This window comes from Mesocricetus auratus, unplaced genomic scaffold (assembly GCF_017639785.1).
Source record: "Mesocricetus auratus isolate SY011 unplaced genomic scaffold, BCM_Maur_2.0 Super-Scaffold_100025, whole genome shotgun sequence".
Classification (NCBI taxonomy): domain Eukaryota; kingdom Metazoa; phylum Chordata; class Mammalia; order Rodentia; family Cricetidae; genus Mesocricetus; species Mesocricetus auratus.
Genome location: NW_024429206.1, coordinates 13,959,614 through 13,983,484, shown reverse-complemented (window position 1 = coordinate 13,983,484; position 23,871 = coordinate 13,959,614). Strand labels below are relative to the sequence as shown.

The following is a 23,871-nucleotide window of genomic DNA, read 5'->3' as shown; positions in this document are numbered from 1 at the left end:
AGCGGCAAGGGGCTCATCTGCAGGGCAGGGACCTTCTGCATTCCTACCCATTTCTCTCAGTGCTGTGCTGGTTGAATGAATGACATGAATGGGGACGGGTAATTGGCAAACTACGCAGGTGGTTTACTACTGAATTCCAGGGGGCCCAGCTGCTACAAAGGGGGCTGTCAGCTAGGGAGAGCTGAAGCTATCAGAGCTGTGACAGAGCAGAAAGGAAGCCTCGGGGTTGGGCGGGGATGGTGGGTAAGGGTCGAAACTGATAGTGGCCTGTGGGTAGCCAGTTCTCTTGGGAACTTGAAAACCAAGACTCTGTCTCTGAGCTTCTGGGGTGGATGACCCATGCTTGAGATTTGTCACCTGATCCCAGGGGCATCCCCCAGGAGGGAAACTCCAGTTAGATTTCAGTTTTTAAAAGAGGAGGAAATCCCCCATCTGCAACCTTTATAAAAGGGCATTGCGAGTCAGGTGGCTCTGAAGGGCTTGGGGTTGACTCCCTCTCCTGTACTGCAGGTACTGTCTGATGAGCGTGAAGGGCTGTTTCACCGACTTCCACATTGACTTTGGAGGCACCTCTGTGTGGTACCATGTTTTCCGTGGTGGAAAGGTGAGTATCTTTTGCTTTCGGTCTCTGTGCACAGAGAGGCTTGCTTTTCCCTCCTTTTCCCTTGCCTAGTGAGTACCTTAGGGCCACTCTATCCCCTGGGGCCTCCTGGCTTTCTGTTTCCTTCTTAAGAGGAGGATCACCTGTTCATACCTGCGTGCCTGTCTAGTATTCTAAGTACTTCAGGCCAGTTTACAACTCCCAAGAACCTCTAGCATGAAGTTCCTCAGCTTTGTCTCTGGGTCTTTTAGCTCGGAGTAGAGGTGGCAGTCGCTGCCTGCCTCCGAGCAAGAACATTTTACAACAGGGATAGACACTCTGAAAAGTAAGTAGTAGGGTATATATCCAGGGTGCTTATGCTGTGTCTGCTTTTGTGAATGATGTCCCTGCATGGATGCAGGTGATTCTTGAGAGTTGCCCGTGTGTGTCTGGCTCATCTGGGTCTTCATGGACATCCATTTTAAGCCACAGTGTTGGAAGAGACTCTGGGAGGAAGTTGGCCCACTTGATTCCAGATGTTTCTCCTCCTCCAAAGTGAGCACAGGCTGAGTTTATTTATTGGGGCCATTTTATCATACATCTTAGGAAATTCCCTTCCACTCGCCTGTGGCTCAGGAGAAAAAATGTTCCACCCAAGCAGGAAGCATTCCTGCTTTGGTATTTCAACTGGAATGGTGTTACCCCAAAGGCAGCCAGAGCCTCCCTGCTCAAGAGACCCTTAGAGCCCTGTTTGGGGAGCCCAGACAGATACATTTGCCACCCTCCTTGTCCCTCCCCAAGTAGGTGGGGCTCTTTTGGGTTTGTTCAGAGCCTGGAGGAAATCAGAGACTTTGGCCTAACTGCCTCCTTTCCCTCCCAAGATCTTTTGGCTGATCCCTCCAACCCTGCACAACTTGGCATTATACGAGGAGTGGGTGCTGTCAGGCAAACAAAGTGACATCTTTCTGGGAGACCGAGTGGAGCGATGCCAAAGAATTGAGCTGAAACAAGGCTACACATTTTTCATCCCTTCTGGTAGGTTCCTGTATGGTTACCTTGGGGTCGGTCAATCACTGCCTCCCTGTGGTCTCAGCCAGGGTTGGCGGCCCAGTGAGGGCTTCTATGGGACTTGGGATTAGAAGAACCATTGGTATACCCTGAGAGGATCAGGTCTGAGGCTACAGAGAATGCATATAAACTGAGTCACCGTACCTTTGTCCCTTGGAGAAGCCTCAGGTCCTTCAGGGGACATTTGAATGTCTATCTTGGGCCTTTCTCTAGAATAGTGGTTCTTATACTATTGGTTACAACCACTTTGGGGGTCAAACAACCCTGTCCAGTGGTCACATATCAGACATCTTGCATATCAGATATTTACATTATGGTTCATAACAGTAGCAATATTAGTTATAAAGTGGCAACAAAATATTAATTAATGTTTTTTGAGACAGGGTTTGTCTGTGTAGCTTTGGATCCTGTCCTGGAACTCACTCTGCAGACCAGGCTGACCTGGAACTCACAGAGATCCTCTTGCCTCTGCCTCCCAAGTGCTGGGATTAAGACGTGCACCACCACCGCCCGACAATGAAAATAATTTTATGACTGTGGTCACCACAAAAGGAGGAACTGTATTAAGGGGTCAGAGATTTAGGGAGGTTGGGAAACACTGTGTGAAGATGACTGGGCCCTTAGGTACTAAAGGTGCCCCACAGTCTTGGATGCAAGCTCCAGGGAAAGGTGATGAGCCCCCTTAGCAGGCACTTTGGCTCTGCTGCCTCAGTGTTCTCATTTTCAAAATGGAGCAAGATCTTGCCTGGGTTGTGTGGACCTAGTAAGTTCAGATCTCCTTCCTCTAGATTCATAGAGACAGACAGACGGCTTTTAGCTATAGACTGAGTTAACTAATAGAAGTGGCTGGTAACCTGGGGATCAGAGAGTTGGGTGGGGAGAGTTAAGTCTGCATGTGGGAGCTTTTATATCTCTTGGTAATTAGACTTTGGGTGACATGCCAACCAGAAGAAAGAATTGCAGGGAACTGTTGAGCAATATGAGTTTAAAGGAGAATTGTGTTGGGTACCTGAGAAAGGTATGTGGGTGCTGTGAATGCCCAGGCCAAGGAGGCTGGTTCTGCTATGCCTTGTGGGTACAAAAACCAGTCTCTAATCCGGAATGAGCTCTCATATGGTGTAACACTCTGTAAAGAGTTGCTATGTTGTATTATTTAGGGAATGACAAGAAAAAAGTCTGCGTATAGTCATTATAGAAACATCCTTTATGGGTTGAATGCACAGAAGCAGTCACATGTGTGGGTGAGCAGGGCTGAAAGGGATGCGTTAAGTGCTTTAAGCTTGATAGTTCCGAATCTGAAAATTTACCTCCATCTTTTTGTGTGTTTGTTGCTACCAGGCAACATTAAAAGATAAGAATTTTATAGTGTGTGTGTGTGTGTGTGTGTGTGTGTGTGTGTGTGTGTGTTGGGGGTGGGCTAGAATTTGGAGGCCATAGGATGGCTTGAGTGCTTTGGTTCTCTCCTTCCACCATGCAGGCCCTGGTGATCAAACACAGGTCGTCAGGCTTGGGGCAAGTACCTTTATCTGTTTGCCCTTCCTGGCTATATAACTTTGGTAAACTTACTTTTTCCCTTAACCAAACCACACAAAAACCCAGCCAACCAACAAGCATCTCAACTAAACAAAAAACAAACAAAAATATCTTTATATGGTTGGTTGGTTGATTGGTTTGTGTGGGTGTCTCATAAGTCCAGGCTGGCTTCAAACTTGTTACAGTGGAGGATGCCTTTGAACCCGTGATCCTCTTACTCACCTCCCAATTAAAACACTCACATAGCAAATGTTCTTTGAGCCAGACTGGTTTCAAGCAATGAGGGAGGGGCTGAGGAGACACGGGATACAATCCACTCTCCCCTTGGGTGCATGTCCAGCCAGGTGGCAGTCATGTGGCCCACTATGGTGGCCTGTTAGGAATACCTGAAGGTTGGAAATGTCTGAGAAGTATTCTGTAGTCCAGAGACTTGGGCTGATCTTAAAGTATTCCCTGTTCTTGCCTTGGAGTGAGAACTATCCCTTGGGAACCTGAGGCAGGAGGAAGCTAGTGTGGGTGGCCAGTGTCCTTGACAAGTTTTGCTGCTTGTGGTGGTGCACATCTGTCTTTAATCCCAGCACTTGGAAACAGAGGTCGGTGGATCTCTATGAGTTCAAGGCTAGACAGTGAGACCCTGTGTCCCCTTCCCCCCCCAAAAAAAATCAAAATGAGAGAAATGAACCACCTAGTGACACCAGTAAGTCAGTATTGATGAATCTGAGTCCTTGACAGGATAACACGATGAGGCCTTTGGTAGTCCGACTGTAAAATGGGTACAGAACAGGGAAGAAGTAGAGGGAGCCAGAGGCATGGAAAATTGGGCAATTGCTGGTTGGCTCTGGTGCCTCAAGAGCAGGTAGGGCTGGGGCCTGCCTGCCTTGAGTATCTTCCCATGTTGTGAGGAGGAAGCAGTTGAGCTTCTTGGGTGAGATCTCCCCATTTTGAAACATGAGGTAGCCCAAACTTAACATGCCCCTGGATCATATACAGCCTGTAATTTGCTGGTTGACAGCCATAGTGCCCAGGGCGTGGGGTTGGGGTGGTCATGGAGTCTGTGAGGTCATCTCTACAGCAACTGCAGAAATGGAGGCAGATGTGCCATGGGGCTTGTAGTCTGCATTCTGAGCACTGGGGTTGTGGGTGAGACACCCCTTGTACCTCTTGTTCTTGGCCCCTGGGGTCCCAGAAATCACCCCTGCAGTGGGTTTTGTGGGTCACCGTGTTAGTTCCATGGCTGCATCTGTCCCTGGTTGCTTGGCCTGATTATAAGCCGCTTATTGCCTTCATATTGCTGATGGCAGATGCTAGCCTCTCCTGCCCAGTTACAAACAGCGCAGGTCACCAGCTTCCCAGAGTATCGTCATGAAGGAGCTGCCCTCGGAAGAATGGGAATGGATGGGGTTTTGAATGCCGCAGCCTCCTTCCCTGTTTCTTCCTATGGGCTTCCCTGAGACAGTGAAAGCAAATATAAGCAGGGCTGGAGAGGAACTCAGCAGCCGTTTAATCCACCTGTGAGAAAGAAAGTCTGTAGAACCTTCTAGAATCCCTTGAATAGCTGGCATACAGATTCCCCAGCTACTTACAGTGGCATCTGTCTTCTGTTTCCCTCTGTTCACACGTCAGGGTAATAGATGTAAGTCTGGTGTGCCCCCATTTCTGCCTGCAGGGAGAGTCTAGGTTAATCAATACACACAAATGTGGGCACCGTCCTTTTCCAAACTGACATCAATGACAATTGCTTCTTTGCTCACCAAGTTCCCCACGAGGAAGGCGGTAGTCTTTTTCAGGTGGGCACACATGGCTGAATGAGCGAGTCTGGAACCAAGGTCCCTACGCTCAGGCTTGGGGAGAGGGGAAGGTGGGCATGTGGAGCGTAGGGACAGGGCCTGGTGGCTCCAGACACCCTCAGTCCAGTCGTAGGAAGTGTTTAAATGTCACTGGTGGTGGTATTGACAACAGTTGCAGACAGCATAGCTCTGCTTGGTGAAAACACGGAAATGTGTCTCTGCAAAGATCAGCCGACAGGTAGCAGAGAAAGAAGACGCCATTTGTTTGTTTTGTTTTGCTTTTTTGTTGTTGTTTTTATAGTGTACAGACTCTCAGTTTATGTGTGTCTGTAATGTCACCACTGGGCGCTGAGGTTTGGGGTCGAGACAGGAGATGTTTGGCACTCACTGGACAGCCAGTCTAGCTAGTCAGGAAGACCCAGCTTCAGTGAGAGACCCTGTTGCAAAAACCAAAGTGACACGCGATGGAGGAGGACACTTGATGTTGACCTCTGGCCTCCACACACAGGTGTACACAGGTGTCTGTGCACATACGTAAACATGTATATACCCCCCCACCACCACACACACAGCATAGAGAATGCTACAGATGGGGTTTTGTGCTGATACAGAATTACACCAAGCAAATGCCGGCACCAGCCGTTGTCTTCCCTAGGAGGCACAAAGGTCCAGGTTGCTTGATGGTTTCCTTCAGTGGCACACCGGTCACAGAGCAGCTGGTGGCCAGAACCAGAGACCTGAAAACAAAAGCAGAGTCTCCATTCCTGTACCCTGTGGTGTCCAGCCAATGGGTGACAGTGTTTTTCTTGCTTTCTCTGACAACAGTCAGCTCTGCCCGCTCTAGCAAGGAAGGCTTGAAGTTTGAGTCTAATTAGTCTTAATTAAAAAAAAAAATCCGGAGTCAAATATTGGGGGAAGCATGGAAGTTTAGAGAACCAGGAGAAGCTGCCTGTTGCCTCCTACCTGTCTCTGTTCCTCTATCCAAAAGGGCCCACCCAGATCTCGTCTCTCCCCTGCCTTATTACTTCCTCTCCCTGCCTCCTGAGTGCTGGTGTGAGCCGCCGCCACCTGGCCTCTATGGTTAATTAGTGGCTAGCTCTGCCCTCTGATCTCCAGACAAGCTTTATTTGTCAGAACACAAAATATCATACAAGGGCTGGTGGCTGTGTCCAGCAGGGGCCTTGGATCTTCCAAGTGTCCTGCTGTTCCCTGCACCAGGTGCAGATTGTGAGCTGAGAGCTGATGTCTCAGCTCACTGGGAAAGAGACCGGAACTGCGTGGGGCCAGGACAGAGAGTTAGGTTGGGTCTCCAGAGTTGTGCCTTGAGTGAAATAGTTAAGCACACGTTTGGGAAGAGAGGCTCCAGGGTCTCTGTGTGCTCCTGTGGCTCTCTTCCCCTCTGCTGGCCCTCTTCTGTCTCCCGCTCTGAGTTGCCCCGCTGGCTGTCCTTATCATTGCCTCCGCCCTTACTTCTCCTGTATTTCTCCTTTGCTTCCTGGTGCATTCCCATTCCTGTTCCCTGGACTGACAGCTGGGGCAATGCAGAGTTGTTGGAAACAGCTGTTCTCCCTTGCCAGCTGCAGCTTTATTCAGCAAGGGACTTTTGGAGGTTTTTTGTTTTGTTTTTGTTTTTGTGTTTTTCAAGGTAGGGTTTCTCTATGTAGCCTTGACTGTGCTGGAACTTACTCTTATAGACCTGGTTTGCCTTGAACTCAGAGATCCACCTGCCTCTGCCTGCATATGCCACTATCAACCAGTAGCAAGGGACTCTTTGCTCTCTGAGCCCATTTGAGCATCTGCAAATTGGAGTTACTATAAAGCCACATGTCCTCTAACTCCATGTCTGGGGCCACATGGATATTTTCTGCACTGGCAGTGTGACCAGTCTCCATGGAGTTGTAATAGTGTTGAATATAATCTCCACAAACCAGGTAGAGGCTAACTTTGGGGGTTCAAATAATTAAGAGATGACTTCACCTTAACACACCTTAGTTTAGTTTCTTTACCTGTAAGTTGTAGTTGAAAAGTGATTGCTTCTGTAAGAATTAATAAGCTGGGCGGTGGTGACTCACACCTTTAATCCCAGCACCTGGGAGGTGGAGGCAGAGGCAGGTGGATCTCAGTGACTTCAAGGCCTGCCTGGTCTACAGAGTTCTAGGACAGCCAGGGCTACACAGAGAAACCCTGTCTCAAAAAACAAAAACAAAGTTGCAGAGTGTGGAAGGGACGTCTGCCACTGCCACGGCCCTTAGTATCTGGGGGAGAATGGAGTGGGGGGAGCTGAGAGGGGATACAAGCATCCTGTGATTAAGGAGATAATTTAGACATGGGCCTTGGAGGATTCCATGCCAATAGGATATGCTCTGCAGAAAAATGGTGTCTGAGTTCTGTAGCCATTGCTCTCAGCTGTCCCATATGACCCCCTCCGGGGACCAGTGTTCAAAGGAATGACTAAGAAAAGGCTGAGGGGAGCCTCCAGCTCCCTGGCTCAGCATGGATGCAGGGACCAGGACATTCTGTTCCTGGCTACAGCCAAGTCCTGGGAGGAAGAAGGTTTGGCCACCAGCATCTTCAAGACAGGTGCTTACTGCAGCATCCCAGCATCTGCCTTGAGTTCACTGGGGTCTCCAGGGGCTGCAGGAGCCTTGGTGTCTGCATCACATGTCCTTGTACATCAGTGCCCCCGTGCCCTCCTGCGTGCTGTCTTTCCCCCCTTCCGGTCCCGTGAGAGGAGCCAGGGCTCACCCTCCTCCTGCTCTCCCCGCCCAGGTTGGATCCATGCAGTGTATACCCCTGTGGACTCTCTGGTGTTCGGCGGGAACATCCTGCACAGCTTTAACGTGCCCATGCAGCTGCGGATCTACGAGATTGAGGACAGAACCCGGGTAAGGAGGCACCTTCTCTCCCCGGGGGTGTGCTGGCCTTTCGCAGTTCGCCTTTAGTTCTTCCCCACTTCTTTCTGTCTCAAGCTGGGGCCTCGCTTCCGGTTTTGGAGGGACCTATGAGATCCTGCACAAGAGCCCATTCCCCAAATCCCCGGAGTTTCTCTCCATCACCAGGCTGTAGGAGGACAGAATCCTTTGTGGGAAAGTTGGGCATGATTGCACGTAGCGAAAATCTCAACACCTGGAGGCAGGGTCAGAAGTTCAAGGCCAGCCAGAGCTACATAGAATGGGACCAGGCAGAGCTACATTTTCTCATTTAAAAACTCATTTAAAAAAAAGACAGCAAACAAAACTTGGCAGAACTAATGATGATAGTCAATGCAATAGGGAATACAATATATTTATTTACCAGAGAGAGAATCACACAAGCTGGGAGCAGAAGCGTGGCCGGCTTCCAAAAGACGAGGTCCTCTTTCCTTTCGCTTCCTTTTATCTCTACCTGTGCTAGTTTACTTGTCCCCGCCCTCATGGGCGGATAACTTTGTGGGGTTCACTCCTACACAGAACCAGTGTCTGTATGTCTGTACCTCAGCAAGTGTCTGTGTATTTGTATCTCACGAGGGCAGCGGGAGGTGGGAGGGACTCGGGCTTTCTCTTCACTGCACATATAGAAGGAAGTGGTGGAACTTGTGGTGTTCTGAAGTTTGCAGGGGCAGGGGAGGCTTGGAAAAGGTCCAGCCAGGTCCAAGGTCACATCTTTCCTATGTATTCACCTGGGAAGCTGAAGTCTGATGAAAAGGAAGCCTGTGTCGGAGTCCTCTTGCTGAGCTTGGGTCCCCTGGGTCCCCTCAAAAGCTCCCTGGAACCAGGGCTTCCCTGTCACCACCGGGGTGATGCTCTCTCAGCTGTCAAATCTCCCAAGATAAGGGCCGCATGTGTCTTTTGTCCCTGGAGTGTTCCTTGATTATCTCTGATGGTTGGGACTCGACCACCCTCCTTCCAGGGCTGTGCCTCGACCACAGGTCCCCAGGCATTTGACACAGGCTCGGGGTGAGAAGCTGAAACCCTGGGATGGAAGGGGCCTATTGTGTATCCTCCTCTTTTCCACTTCTGGTTTCTTGTTTTGTTTTTCCAGACAGGGTTTCTCTATATAACAGTCCTGGCTGTCCTGGAACTCCTGTCTGCAGACCAGGCTGGCCTCAAACTCACAGAGCTCCGCCTGCCTCTGCCGCCCCTCCCCCCCAGGTGCTGGGGTTAAGGGTGTGGCTACCACCACCCAGCTCCTCTTCTGTATCCATGTGACTATTTGAATGTTTCTTTGAGTTGAGGTGTATCTTACATACCGTGAAGGAATTGAGATATAACTTAGAGACCGTGAGGCGTGCAGTTCTGTGCTTTTCGTATGTAGCCATCACCACTAATTCTAGCACGCTTTCACCCCTCCTCCCGAGGAACCCCTGTACCCATCAGCAGTCATCCTCATGCCCTCTTTCTCCAGCCCTGGTGGGTGACCCTTAATCTTTCTGCCTCTGAGTTTTCCTGTTTTGAACATTTGCTATAAGTGGAGTCATGCCACATATAGCCTTTTTTTTTTTTTTTTTTTTTTTTTTTTTGGTTTTTATGAGACAGGGTTTCTCTGTATTGTTTTGGAGGCTATCGGTCCAGCCCGGCCTCGAACTCACAGAGATCCGCCTGCCTCTACCTCCCGAGTGCTGGGATTAAAGGCGTGCACCACCACGCCCGGCTCCACATGTGGCCTTTTATACCTGGACTTTTCCGCTCAGCGTGTTGTACCTTTTCATGGTACATCCATGTTGTAGCATGTGGCAGCTCGTCCTCGTGACTGAGTAGAACTCCACTGTGTGAACAGACCTCATGACATTTCTACTTGAGATCTGTCTCGGAAGTGGGTTTTTGGCCCCAAAGAAGTATTGGTGTGCTTGGACTGTGCAAAGACATACCTCAGACTGCCCCGGTCTGAATGGGTCTTCCCAGTTTCCTTCTCATGGGATGACACATTAGAACCGAAACGAGGGGGGAGTTGAAAGCGTTCAGGGCATGCTTGCATTTCCAGTTTGCGGGTTTCCTGTCTTGTGAGGCCCACTTCCACATTGTCCTGGGCAGACCCCTTGTTTCTTTTTTTTTTTTTTTTTTTTTTTTTTTTTTTGGTTTTTCGAGACAGGGTTTCTCTGTGGCTTTGGAGGCTGTCCTGGAACTCACTTTGTAGACCAGGCTGGCCTCGAACTCACAGAGATCCGCCTGCCTCTGCCTCCCAAGTGCTGGGATTAAAGACGTGCGCCACCAACGCCCGGCTAGACCCCTTGTTTCTTAGTGTTCTTCTGGAAAGGTGCAATTGGCCCAGGTCTGCAGCATGTGTCCTGTGCTGTTTGGAAGGAAGGCACTGTTTGGGCACAAATGGTCACTTTTCAGTCCCAGTCAGATGATGTCTGGACTCTGGCCAACTGTTCTTTGGCCAGCCCTGAAAAACAGGCCATTTGTTGTGAGCGGCCACCAGCAGGTGTGGATGGGAAGCCGGAGAGGTCAAGCAAGCCCAGACTTTCCAGGCAGTTCCTGAAAGCCACAATCAGACTGGGATTCCTCACTTTCTCTGGCAACTTGCTGGGCAGCTGCCCCCTCCCATGGGGCTCTGATTGCTCATCTCAGAGCACCTGCCCCCCACTATCCTCCCATAACCCCTAGGGGCCTAGTTCCTCTCCCCAACTGGTGTCACTCAAGGCCAGAGTCAGGGTAATGGAATCCCCCCCCCAACTCCCCTACCTCCACAGACTCACTCTGCTTGCCCTGACGAAGTGTCTCACCACACCAAGGTGCACGCCGTTGGCTCCCTCCCCAGAGGCCCCTTGTCTCTAGGGGGCATCCATCTGGCTTCTGGGAAGCAGACTGTTGCTTCTAGGGCTGGAGGAAGGTTGACTGGGGTGGGGGGTGGGGACAGGCTGAGCTGCAAGCAGCAGCAGGCATTTTAATCTGCTTTGATTTCTAGTCTTTGGAGAGGGGCTTGGTTATAAGGCCCAGTTGTTTCTGCCTCAGGAACCAAAGCAGACAAAAGGCCCCAGAGAGAGTCCTGGAAGTCAGATAAAATGTCAGGTCTTCTTGTCAGCCCAATACAGCTCAATTCTGTCCATCCCAATTAGCTCCTTTAAGAAGGTTATGGCCATTTAAAAATAGCTTTTTTCCCCAGTATTCTAAAACATACTTTGCTTGGAAACAAATGCTGGAGGCTGGACAGAGAGAGGAAGTCCAGTGGGGGAGTCTCTGGCCTCTCTGTGAGGGGCTGACTTTAGAAAAGGAGTTTGCCTTTGTAACACTAGGTGGGGGCAGGATTGACTATCTAGCCCCAAACCCTAAGCTTCTCCTACATTTAGAAAATGTTTTCGTTTTTTTGTGCTAGATGCTAGGTGACCCTTACTCTGCTGTGTCACGGACCCTTGTAAGGCAGCAGGTGCAGACAGGTGTAGGCCTCTGAGGACTGAAGGGGACTGTTTCCTTCGGTGGGCCTCCTGCTCTGACGATCCCAGCAATGGGAAAACTAGACCAGAATGGACTGCTGCGTTCTTCCTATAATTATGTCACAACAACCACGACATACTTTTAGCTCCAGTTACCTACTGAGGGGAGGAAGGATGGTCCAGATGATCGTTTATCAAACTGCTGTCTTTCTTATGCTTATCTTTTTTCCCCCTTAATGGCTCTAGTGAAAACAGCTTCCCCAGAAAAGGTAATGCCAGCACCCCTTATGTTTCCTCCCTTTGCAGCCAGTGACTGTTTGGAAACCGCAAATTATTTACCTTTCCTCTCCTCTCCCTCCTACCATTGGATTTTTATTTTTTCCCCATTGATTTTTTTTTTTTCCAGGAGAAAAAATTTTAAGATCACTTCCGCCCACCCTCACATTTAATTTCTCAAGACCTGGGCATCCTAGGTACACAACTCTCCTCCAGCATCCACTCAATTCTCGGATGACTCAGGCATCTGAGGAAGGGCTTGAGCCAGGAAGGTGCCACTTAACTGAGCCTTTGGAACTACAGTTGGACCCCTGAGATACACAGTTGATGATGAATTGTCCTCTAGGCTGGGCGCAGGGCCTTCTTGGTAACTGCCTTGCCTATTGTTTTGGATGGAGGTTGGTTAACGACTAAATTTGGTGAGGCTCCAAGTTTGTCACCAAATAATATTGGGCAATCGTGTGTTTAATGTTCCCAGGCGTGTGGCTGAAACCTTTTGAAAGCGAGGGTTTGAAGGCGATAACCTGTTTGTAAGTCAATTTTTGCAAAACTTTTTTTCCTGCAGTTCTCTCTTGGGAAAAAAAAATAAATTAGCTACCCCCCAAAAAAAACTAAGCAAACAAAAAGACCAAACCAAGTTGAATTCCTTCATCTGTATTTGTTTTCACCCAACTAGTTTCCCTTGGGTTCAGCAACAAAGAGGGGAGATTTGCCTTCCTCTCTTGAAATACAGCCCCCTCCTCTAATTTTTCCCTCCTATCCTAGAAGGATTTTCTGGTGTCACAGTGCCCATCAAGAGCATAGTGGTGTGGCTAGTGTCTAAATTTTTGAAAAGTCTAAAGTTCCAAGTTTTTGATCCATCAAGTCCACTATTGGGAGCTATGAACCGGGTCTGTTTTCCTCAGCTTGCAATTTAAGGATTGACAATTTGTTTCAAAATGCTTTGGCACAGTCTCTGGAACCGAGATGGGGCTGAGCCCCGCCCCTCAAACCTTCCATCATAGGAGGTCAGGTTCTGCCTCCAGCTGTAGATTCCCCCCCAGGCCAGGGGGCCACTGGTCAGTAAGTGGAAAAAAGGAGTCCCTTCATCACAGCAGTGAAACCAGACTTCCCAGGAAGTAGCTGGAGCCAAGGAAAACGACAGATGATGCTCCTAACTCCATGCATCTCCCGGAGGAGCTGAACTGCATGCGGGCGAATCATGACCCCACCCCTAAGCACGTCACCCAGCAGAGGCAGAGATGAAACGCACCCGGGTCGCAGGTGGAAGAGATGGCACCCAGAAGTGGGAAAGGGGCTTGGAAACCGAGAAGTTAGCTGAAGTGGATGAGGAACGGAGGATGGGTGGGGAGGTCTTTTCCGGCCTGGTGCTTAGAGAATACAAGATAGATTATTTTCGGTAGTGGAGGACTTGAGTCTGCTCGTGTTTGATTTTGTTGAGAAGGTACCAGGGCATTGTATATGGTCCCCATAGAAAGGGTACCTGGGCATGTGGGATGCTTGCTGAAGGTTGAGAAAGGTGAGGAGTCTCTGACCCTCGCAGATACGCCTTTGGAAAAAGGGAAAGAAAGATGAGTAACTGTGTGAGGATGTGTTAAGACCCCCTGTGCAGGGAGTGCTTGGAGGAGGGCTGTGCCCTACAATGGGAAATGAAGTCACCTTGCTGTACCTCACTGCTTCCTTGCCCATTCAGGATGTAGCTTCTGGAAGGTTCCTTCATGCCGAGGCCATCGATAATGGTGTTATTCTTTTGTGGCCAGTTCCTGCACTGCCATCCCTCAGAATTCCCCTGCGGTCCACACAGTTTACAGTTCTTATAAGCACTGTTTCTTCACCTGTAAGAAACAGCCAGGAGGGCTCTCCATTGGTACCCTGCAACCAGACACCAGTGTATCCCCGGGTCACAAGATGTCTCACCATGGTCACATTGGGGAATTGTGTCCCTTAGAGTCCTTATTGGAAACACAAGCAGGTCTTGAAGGGGGATGTGGGGAACAGGACACTGCCCTTGGGAAGTAGGTGGGACCGCACCCCCATTCACAGTGGTCCCCCTCTCCTGGCCTTCCTCCCAGAATTCAGGAGAATGTGTAATAGCTTGTTTGCTGAAGGATAAGGATTGGGATTGGACTTCTGTTTTTCAAGGGAGGGGAGAGACAGCAGAGAGTTCATGCAAGACTATTCCAGACTAAGGTTGCAGAGGGATCAGGCAGGTATCCATAGTGCTGGCAGCAGGTCAGGAAGAGCCTTTTTCTACACACAGTGGGCTCTTTTCACCTTCCAGGATGGGTAGCTCAGGGGCCAAAAACTGATGCTTTCCATAGGTGTCTCTCCACCTCACCCGCGCATGCTGCTGGCACCTACCCCATCCAGGCCTCCCTTGTGCCTCCCCGCCAGCGACACCTCCCATTTTTCCCCTTTGCCATTTATGCTGTTGCTGAGATGATACGCTCTACTTCAGGGGACCACCCGCCTGCCATGTTTCTCCCCCATTATTCTTGGAAACTGACCTCTTGCCTGCCTGCTCTTTGCTTTCAGGTTCAGCCCAAGTTCCGTTACCCCTTCTACTATGAGATGTGCTGGTATGTCTTGGAGAGATACGTGTACTGTGTGACCCAGCGCTCCTACCTCACTCAGGAATACCAGAGAGAATTAATGCTTATTGGTGAGTAACCTGCATGTACCTAGAGCTGGCTCCTTGGCCAGTGCATAACGTCTTCCTGCCATGGAGCCTGCAGATAGTCCTGGGTCTGCTGGGATTTCCAGAAGCCAGGATGCTGGACCGGAGGCCTCTCGGGGAAATAGCCTTGCTTGGGAGCATCGCACCTGGGACACAGGAGCCAAGGAAAGGCCTCGCTTGGGAGCCTCAGAAGAAACCAGTTGTTGCCCCCTCCCATGACTGTGCAGAGGCATGGAGGAACCTGTCATTAGCCTAGCTGCTAAAACAGGACCATCCAACAGAACCAACAAGCCAGGCTCATTTTATTCCTCTGTAGTTAACCTGATTTTTCTTACAACACTCTGAGGTCTGATTTTTGTCCCCGTAGGAGCAGGCCCATTTTATACAGCTAGTACCCACAGTCAAGTTTACCCAGAAGGGAGAGGGGGTGGCGAGGGCTTGCAACACAAGCTTGCAGGAAAAGCACTTAGGCTCTCAGCTGCTGTGTCCTCCCCTACTGTTGGTACTTAAAGGGACAACACCATCACCCATCCCTTGTCATAGATGCCTATTCCGAAGTTGCATCTGGCAGTGGCAGGGAACCCTGATCCAGATGTAAGGACTGGGCATTCTTCCCTCTATGTGGGGCCGCCGGTAGTTTCAGAGGAAGATTAACCCATGTCATAAGTTGCTGTCCCTAGACACACACATGAGATGGATCTACCTCATTCAGTGTGTAATTTCTTTTGCAGCCTCTAATTCTTATGTCCCTTTCCCTGCTCTTAGTAAGTCTTGCTCCTTCTTTCCCTTGGTCTTGTCTTTTGTGGTATTTAGGGGAATTGGCCTGGCAATGGTTTTTTTTGTTTGTTTGTTTGTTTGTTTTGAGTCATTGTGTTTGGCTTGGTTGTTTTGAGATAAGGCCTTGCTATGTAGTCCAGCTTAGCCTAGAATATAGCCACCCTAAGATGTTAGGTTTTAATCTTCATGCCCCCATTCTCCAGTGCAGAAATTTCAGGGACACTGCTGGTTGCTGATGAGCCAGGACGTGAGCCCAGGACTTTGTACACACTGGGTAGTTAACTTCAGTGCTTTTTAGTCTGTTCACAGGTGTATGTAACCATCATCATAGGAGATTTTCATCATTTCCAGAAGGAGTGTATCCCTAAGCTCTCAGCTTTTTTTTTTTTTTTTTTTTTTTGGTGGTTTTTGAGACAGGGTCTTATTATATAGATCAGGCTGGACTTGAACTCACAGAGGCCTGCTGTGTCTCCAAAGGGCTGGGATTAAAGGCACATGCCACCAAGCCTGGCCATCTCTCAACTTATCTCTGCTCACACCCCAGTGCTGTCACCAGCCTGCTTTGTCTAGAAATCCCCCCACGTCGCTAAGGTATTTCTTATGAATAGAATCCTATACTATGTGGTGTTTTGGACTGATCTTTTTTGGCTAGTTTGTTTACGAAGTTTTAGAAATTACATTTATTGCAGCTGGACAGGTGGCTTGGCAGTTAAGAGCATTGACTGCTTTTCCAAAGGATATCAGTTCAATTCCCAGCACCCATATGGCAGCTCAAACCCACCTGTAACTCCAGTTCCAGGGAATCCAGTATCTTCACACAGACATATGTGTAGACAAAACACGATGCACATAAAAGAAGAACGAACATTGAAGAAAATTTTAATTACATGTATTTAGCCTGTCTGTCATTCTGACCCCTTTCACCGTGTGTGTGTGTGTGTGTGTGTGTGTGTGTGTGTGTGTGTGTGTGTGTGTGTGTGTGTGTGAGTGAAGTTAACTTTCAGGAGTTTATTTTTTCCTTCTACAACCTAGGTGCCAGGGATTGAATCTAGGTTGTCAGGCTTGGCAGCAAGTGCTTTACCCACTAAACCATCTTGCCAGTCTTTAACTAATTTTTTTTAATATCTATTTTTTAAAAGAGTATGTGTATTGCCTTTAATCCCAGCACTCGGGAGGCAGAGGCAGGCGGATCACTGTGAGTTCGAGACCAGCCTGGTCTACCGAGCGAGTTCCAGGACAGCCTCCAAAGCCACAGAGAAACCCTGTCTCGAAAAACCAAAAAAAAAAAAAAAAAAAAGAGTATGTGTATGTGTCTGACTGTATGTATGGACACCACTGTGAAGTCCAGAAAAGAGGGCATCAGATCTCCTAGAACTGGAGTTACAGGTGGTTGTGAGCTGCCATGTGGGTGCTGGAACCAAGCCCATGACCTCTGCCAGAGCAGTGTTTGTGCTTAACCACGAAACTGTCTCTTTATCCCTGCCGTTGACTGACCTGTAGGCATGTGATAAAGTATGAGGCGTATTGTCGGTGGTAAACCAACCCGTGTGGGTGCGGAGAGCTGGGCAACACAGAATTGGGATTCGAGCCTGTGTTTGGCCAACTTCTGCCCGACTACAGGCTAGGAGACCTGGACGACACCCTTGCCTTCCGCAGTAAGGGTGAGTGGACTCCACAGAGCCTCCAGCAGGCATTAAATGATTGTCATTGTGTCGGCTGGTCTTCCCCACAGATGCCCCAAGAAAAGCCAGTGTAGACGGCTTCTCATCTGATTCTTGGCTGGAGATGGAGGAAGAGTCCTGTGAGCAGCAATCCCAGGAGGAGGAGGAGGAGGAGAAGGAGGAGGAAGGGGATGGTGCAGATAAAACACCCAGGCCATCCACTGATGGCCCCACCTCACCCTCCAGCACCCGCTCGGAGGAGCAGGAGAACACAGGGAAGAAGCCCAAAGCCCCTGCCATGCAATTCCTCAAGAGGACTTTGTCCAACGAATCGGAGGAAAGTGTCAAGTCCACAACGATGCCCATAGACTACCCCAAGACACCCACAGGCTCGCCTTCCACTGAGGTCTCTACCAAGTGGACCCACCTTACCGAATTTGAACTGAAGGGCCTGAAAGCCTTGGTCGAAAAACTAGAGTCTCTCCCGGAGAATAAGAAGTGTGTCCCTGAGGGCATCGAGGACCCCCAGGCCCTCCTGGAAGGTGTAAAGGTGGGCAGGGGCCAAGGTTGGGTCGGGCAGAGGGGTACCTAGCTATTCTGGGGTTGGTCCAGGTGCTGGGATGGTACTCTGCCTAGGACAGCCTGTCTGGATTATGGAATCAGGGACCACTGTTAACAGCTGGGTAGAGGCTCGCTCTGCGGGTGCCAGCAGCATCTTTGATACTTAGTGTAATGGCAATGCCCCCCCCAAACACACACAGGAGGTTTTGTGTGTGTTTCAACAGTGTTCCGTTGGGTTTGGTAGACAGACTTCTGTCTCTTGGTGAGACAGCTTGCCATTCTGGGTCGATTCCCTAGAGCATGAATCTCTGTGTGTGCGCTGGTGACTTTCCTCATGACGATTGACTGTGGGCTTGGTGCAGCAGGCTGAGAGGTTGCCATGATCTCACCTGTACCTGAACTGGAGGTAGGCCCCTGAGGGTCAGCCAGAGCTGGGTCGTGAGGATCCAGGAAGGATGTCAGAGTGCCTGCTGGGCATCCCACTGCGCAGGAGCTCCTGGTAGTGCAGGTCTACTAGCACTGCTTCTCACTGCATCGCTGAGACTGTGGTTATAAAGTTATGAAACTTGCTGTTCCAGTGTCTGATGGGGGCAGTGGGGAAACTCAGGTTTATCTATGCAGTGCTGTGTGGCCTTGCAAGGGCTCATGGACTTGGGCAAAGTTGGGGGTTGCGGGGTGGTGGGGGTTGGGAGTGTGTGAAACATTGGGGCTCAGGTCAGTTATCATCAGTCTGTGGGACCATTCAAGGGATAGCATTAAGGCAGGTGCACCTCACTTGCTAATTTGACTTTGTGTCTGTGGTACAGGTGGGTTGTAGACGTCACACACCCCGGGCAGCTTCTTTCCCAGCTCACCCAGGTCTCATTTTTGCTGGGTACTTTTGGAGTTTGATCTCCTCATGGCAACCTTAGGATTCTGTCAGGTGGCCACTTTTTTTATTTCTTTGTGAGAACCTGTAAAATGAAAACAGTTTTAATCAATTGATTTTTTTTGTTTGATACAGGGTTTCTCTGTGGCTTTGGAGGCTGTCCTAGAACTTGCTCTTGTAGACCAGGCTGACCTCAAACTCACAGAGATCCGCCTGCCTCTGCCTCCCCAGTGCTGGGATTAAAGACATGCGCCACCACTGCCAGGCTGGTTTAATTTTTTTTTTTTTTTTTTTTTGAGACATGGTTTCTCTGTATTGTTTTAGAGGCTGTCCTGGAACTCACTTGGTAGACCAGGCTGGCCTGGAACTCAACAGAGATCCACCTGCCTCTGCCTCCCCAGTGCTGGGATTAAAGGCGTGCGCCACCAACGCCTGGCATTGGTTTCTTAATTTTTATCAGTGACAAAGTAATAGTATTGAGTTCCCAAAATATTGTATATGGGTTAAACATGTGACTTGTTCATACCTTTTGCGATGCCTTTTTGTTTAATAGAAGCCGGGTATGTTCCGTGTACAGGGAGTGCCCCTGGATCCTGGCCAGATTTCTCTCTTTTCTTGTATCTTTCCATTGCCCTCTGAGGCTGCATTCTATTGCTGGTGAGAAGGCCTGTCAGGGTGAGGGCATAGGCAGAATGCAGAGTCCAGTACTGCTGCCGTGAGGCAGGTTGCACGTGCTGAGGACAGTGCCGCTGTGGCCTGCCTAGCTGGGTTTTTATTTAGCTTTCTGGCTGAATGATAGTCTTATTCGTTAGGTCCGTGAAAATAAGAGGAGGGTGCAGAATTCTGTAAAGTCTAAGAAATTCGCCGATGGCGCACGCCTTTAATCCCAGCACTCGGGAGGCAGAGGCAGGCGGATCTCTGTGAGTTCGAGGCCAGGCTGGACCGATAGCCTCCGAAACAGAGAAACCCTGTCTCGTAAAAAAACCAAAAAAAAAAAAAAAAGTCTAAGAAATTCATTCTCATTACCACCACGTGAAGATCTCCAGAATGCGGACACCGGTATCTTTAAAGATGCCTCTTGGTTGACTTTTATTTTTGAGACAGACCCTCCTGTGTCCCAGGCTAGGATAGCCTCAGTGTCATTATGCAGGCCAGGATGACTCTGAACTTCTAGTCCTCCTGCTTGTACCCCAAGTGTGGGAGTACAGGCATATGCCACTATACTCAGCTTATATGGTGGCTGGGAACAGAGGACTTTCAGTGTGTTGTGAAGGCACTCTACCTACTGATTGGAACCTCTCCTCTTTAAGTACACTTATCTTATAGCTGTACCAGGAAATCCAGATAAAGTACGTCCCTGAGTTCAGAATTGACTTATGTTCTCCGCTACTTGCCATGTGGCTCTGGGCACATCATTCATTCCAGTGCTGTGTAAACTAAAGGTACTTCCTGGCACTCAGGAAGCAGAGGCAGGCAAATCTCCATGAGTTCAAGGCCAGTCTGATCTCTATAGTGAATTCTAGGTTAGTCAAGGCTACATAGTGAGATGGTGTCTCAAAAAAGCCAGACACAAAACAAAGATGTCAGACATGGTGTTGTTGATCCTTCTGGGGACCAGATGCTGATGTGTCTTGGTCGCTCTGAAGTGCTTAGGTACTTGATCAACAACTGATGTGGGCAGGGCTGGAGCAATGACTCAATAGTTAAGAGCACTTCCTGCTCTCACAAAGGACCACATCTGAGGTCTGGGAACTAGTCATCTGTAATAAGATAACTCCAGGGGCACCCAGTGCCCTCTTGTGGCCTCATCTGCACACGCCACACACAGACACAAATGCACTTGTAATTAATTAAGCAATAAAACCTTGGTCAGCTAGACTGCTCAGTAGATGGCAGCACTGGCTAAGTCTGATGACCTGAATTCGACCCCTGGAACATGCATGGTAGAGGAAGACCATTGACTTGACTGATTGACCTATCTTCTGACCTCTGACCTCTGCAGGAATACCATGGGATGCTCCCCACCACCAATAAATACAATAAAAAATAATTTTAAAACTTTTTTTTAAACTGAAATGGGGTGTGGGGCAGGTAGTTGTGGGGTTATGAGTACTTAACTGCTTTTGTAGAGGACCCAAGTTTGGTTCCCAGCACCCACATGGTGTCCTGGTACTCCAGTCCCTGGGCATGACTCTCTCTTCTTTCTCTTTTGGGCCCCTGCATGCACATGGTACATATAAGTTTAAACACACACACACACAAATAGATACAATTAATAAATAAGTGAATCTAAACGAACAAACTAAACTGGGCTCTGGCAAGATGACTCAATGGGTAAAGGCACCTGCCGCCAAGCCTCACAATATGTGTGAGTTCAATCCCTGGAACCCACATAGTAGAGGGAGAAAACGAATTCCCGAAAAGTATCCTCTGACCTCCGCCCTTGCGCTATGATGGTGCATGCCCCCCCCCAAGTAGGTAAATAAATGTGGTCAAAACTGGAATTTTTGAAAAAGCTGAAATAGCACATTGGCCCTGAACTGTGGCATGGACTTGCTTTGAGGAACGGTCAGATTGACAGCTTCTGCTGTCCCGGGATCTTTTCCTTCTCTCTTTCCCCACCTCTCATCCGTTCTTCCGGGAACAGTTAGCTTCTTGCATTTTGTTTACTAGGACCGATGTCAAAGAGCACCATAGGTTCAGACGCTTAGACATCAGTGCGCCCTCTTTCTGGGCCTGGAGGCTGCAAGTCTGAAAGCCATGTTTGCAGAGCCCTACCCACACCTAAGGCTGTAGGAAAGTGTCCGTGCTTGGCTCCTCCCTCTCCTTGGGCCTTGGCTCGGCCTGACTTGTGGTTAGGTCACTCCTGTCTCAGTCCATGGTTAGGATTGATTGTGAATGGGTTTCCCTCTCTGTATGTCGCCAGTGAGTGACACCGGCCATTGGATTCAGGCCCACATGGGTCCAGCAGAGCCTCAGTCAACTTGATTAAATGTATAGAAACCATGCCCAGAGTCACATTCTGGGTCTCTGAGCATACGTGAATTCTTTGGGGACACACCGATTAGTGACAACTGTGGGATGAAGTAATTCACTGTGAGACGGGATTGCCTAGCAAACGGTCTCTCCCAGAATCATCTCTGCTTTCAGCTAGAACTGGGAGAGAGCTGTGACTCCATGGGGGGGATGGGCATGTAGCATAGCATCCTCAGTTCGGGTCTAAGTGACTAGAATACAGCCTAGAATGTGGCAGGCTTGTGAAGGGCTCTGACCTAAGTTGGCAGGGAGCATCAAGGGTGTAGGTGGGATGGCTTTGTCAGGTGACCCTCTGCAAGCTGCTTCCAAGACTGACCAAAGTGCAGTCTAGCCATCTTTACCCACACGCTGCCTGCCACCTTGCCATGATCTTAAGCTCTTCTGGCTACCACAAAGTTTCCATGGTATAGAAAATCACCCGTCTAGTTGCATGGAATTATGGGACTGCAATAGAATCATGGGAATTATGGGGCTACACAGGGCTGTGGGGCTGAAGACCTAAGTCAGGTTTTCTTGTTTTGAAGTTTTTTCTCTCTCTCCTCGTTCCCTTCCTTCCCTCTCTCTTTCCCCTCTTCCTTCCTTTCCTATCTTTTATTTTGGGAGGGGGGTCATAGTCTTACCCTACAGCTCAGGCTATATGTAGCTCAGGCTTATTCTAATCTTGTGGCAATATTAACCTCACCCTGTCAAGTATCAGGATTGTAGACATGAACTAACATCTGGCCAAGCATATTTTGTTGTTATTGTTTGTTTTAATCAGCAACCAAATAGAGATCAGTTGTATTGTTCTGACATCAGACTCCAAACATAATAGGAAGTAAGTCCTAAATTAAGAGTGCACTGTCCAAATGGATGTCAATTGGTTGCTCTTCCAGAGGTTCAGAGTTCAATCCCCAGCAACCCATGGTGGCTCATAGCCATCTATAATGAGATCTGGTGCCCTATTCTGGTGTGCAGGCATATATGCAGGCAGAACACTGTCTACATGATAATAAAATAAATCTTTTTTTAAAAAGTGCTCTGTTCAGATGATATTGTTTGTCTTTGAGGACAGTTGTGGAGTTGGGTCGCAGTTCCTGTGCATTCCATTATGCTGCTGATTTTCTTGGGGACACAGTATGATGTGTCATGGCTGACAACGAGTAAAACCCTAGCAAGGCCTTGAAGTGCTTAGTAAACAAGAGTTGGTATTGTTTTTATTTCAGATCCCTTGGGACAGAAACAGTTTTGTTTCTGGTCAGGTCTGAGCTCATGAAGCCATGATATGGGGAGGGGAGCAAAGCTTTTTTCTCTTCCAGTTTCCCGCTCTGGGACCTACCTGCTTTTAAAACTGCCTCTTTGTGATGTAACCAGTTTGCAAGATAGTGAGAGATGCAGGCCTAGATTCTCTCTGTCTATCATCTACCTACCTACCTACCTACCTATCTCGTGCGTGCGTGCGTGCGTGCGTGCGTGCGTGCGTGCGTGTTTTGCATGAAGCTGGGCCCAGGACCTTCTGCACATTAAGCTAGCATTCTAGCACTGAGTCTCCAACTCTGATGACTTTGCCTACAAATACCCAGGCACAGGATAGGTAGCCACAGGATCCAGGGCCCTTTGCCGAGACTTCCTTTCCACAGAAGACTGGAAATTCCTGTTTGCATGTGTTGGGGTTTAGAGTTGAGCCTTTTGAACACTGTGCTCTGGGTAAGTCACAATGAAACCCACTACAGATGAGTTTTTTCGGGTGCAGTTGGAATGGAGGGAGGGGTTCAGAGATGACCCAAACATACTGACCGGTACCTGGTGTTCCCTAGAGCAAATAGCTCTGACCTTGTCATACTCCCTCTTATCAACTCCTCCTTGGTGTTGCTTTCCTGATACCAGCCACTGCCTTGTCACTGGTGATTTTTTTTTCCGAGACAGGGTTTTTCTGTGGCTTTGGAGCCTGTCCTGTAGACCAGGCTGGTCTCGAACGCACAGAGATCTGCCTGCCTCTACCTCCTGAGTGCTGGGATTAAAGGCGTGCGCCACCACCGCCCAGCTAAGAGATATAGCTTAAGACTGTCACTGGTGTTGTTAGTCATTTTATAAATGGGGCTTCCAGTGATTAGCACCCCCACCCTGGGGAGCAGTGGTACCCATATCTCTTGTTAACAAATTCTTAAAGTTTCCAGTAGCACGAGGCTGGTGGTAGCTCCATCCTTAGACAGGAAGCCTTGCCCTGGGTTTGCCAGAGCCACGGGTTTGTAAGGTGTACTCCCTAGGGGCTGGGGCAGTGTGGGCGGGTGCACAGCCTTCATTCTGTTTGTGTGATCAACAGGGTCTAGAAATGTATAAGTTCAGGCAGAGCCTAAGGAATCCTGTGACACCATTCCCTCCAGAACATTTTTTTTTCTTCTTGAGAGAAAAAAATCTCCCATTAGGCTATACCTCCCCTAACTTTCTCACCTTTTGCAAGAGAAAATATTTCTCAAGACAAGGTCCGTTGTGCCCCCTGGTGGCCATCAAATGCCAAACAGAGACGGGAACTTGGCTTTCTTTGGTATGTGAGGTCTAGCCAGCCTACAAGGATACCTTGGGAAAACTTTAGAACTGTATTGATTAATTAAAAACTAAAAAGGATCCTAGTGTTAGTGGCGCACACCTTTAATACCAGCACTTGGGAGGCAGAGGCAATCGGATCTGTGTCAGTTCAAGGCCAGCTTGGTCTACA

General features: G+C 49.0%; 1 protein-coding gene across 13 annotated transcripts in view; it reads left to right on the top strand.

Annotated features, from left to right (window-relative positions):
* Kdm2b (lysine demethylase 2B) overlaps positions 1–23,871 on the top strand; it is a 115,553-nt gene that overhangs the window by 37,827 nt on the left and 53,855 nt on the right. For all 13 annotated transcript variants that reach the window (XM_040731548.1, XM_040731549.1, XM_040731544.1 and 10 more), the window contains 5 exons: positions 511–604; positions 1,462–1,615; positions 7,738–7,853; positions 14,132–14,258; positions 16,783–17,261. In XM_040731548.1, the coding sequence (XP_040587482.1) occupies positions 511–604; positions 1,462–1,615; positions 7,738–7,853; positions 14,132–14,258; positions 16,783–17,261 (970 nt within the window). The remainder of the gene's footprint in view (positions 1–510; positions 605–1,461; positions 1,616–7,737; positions 7,854–14,131; positions 14,259–16,782; positions 17,262–23,871) is intronic.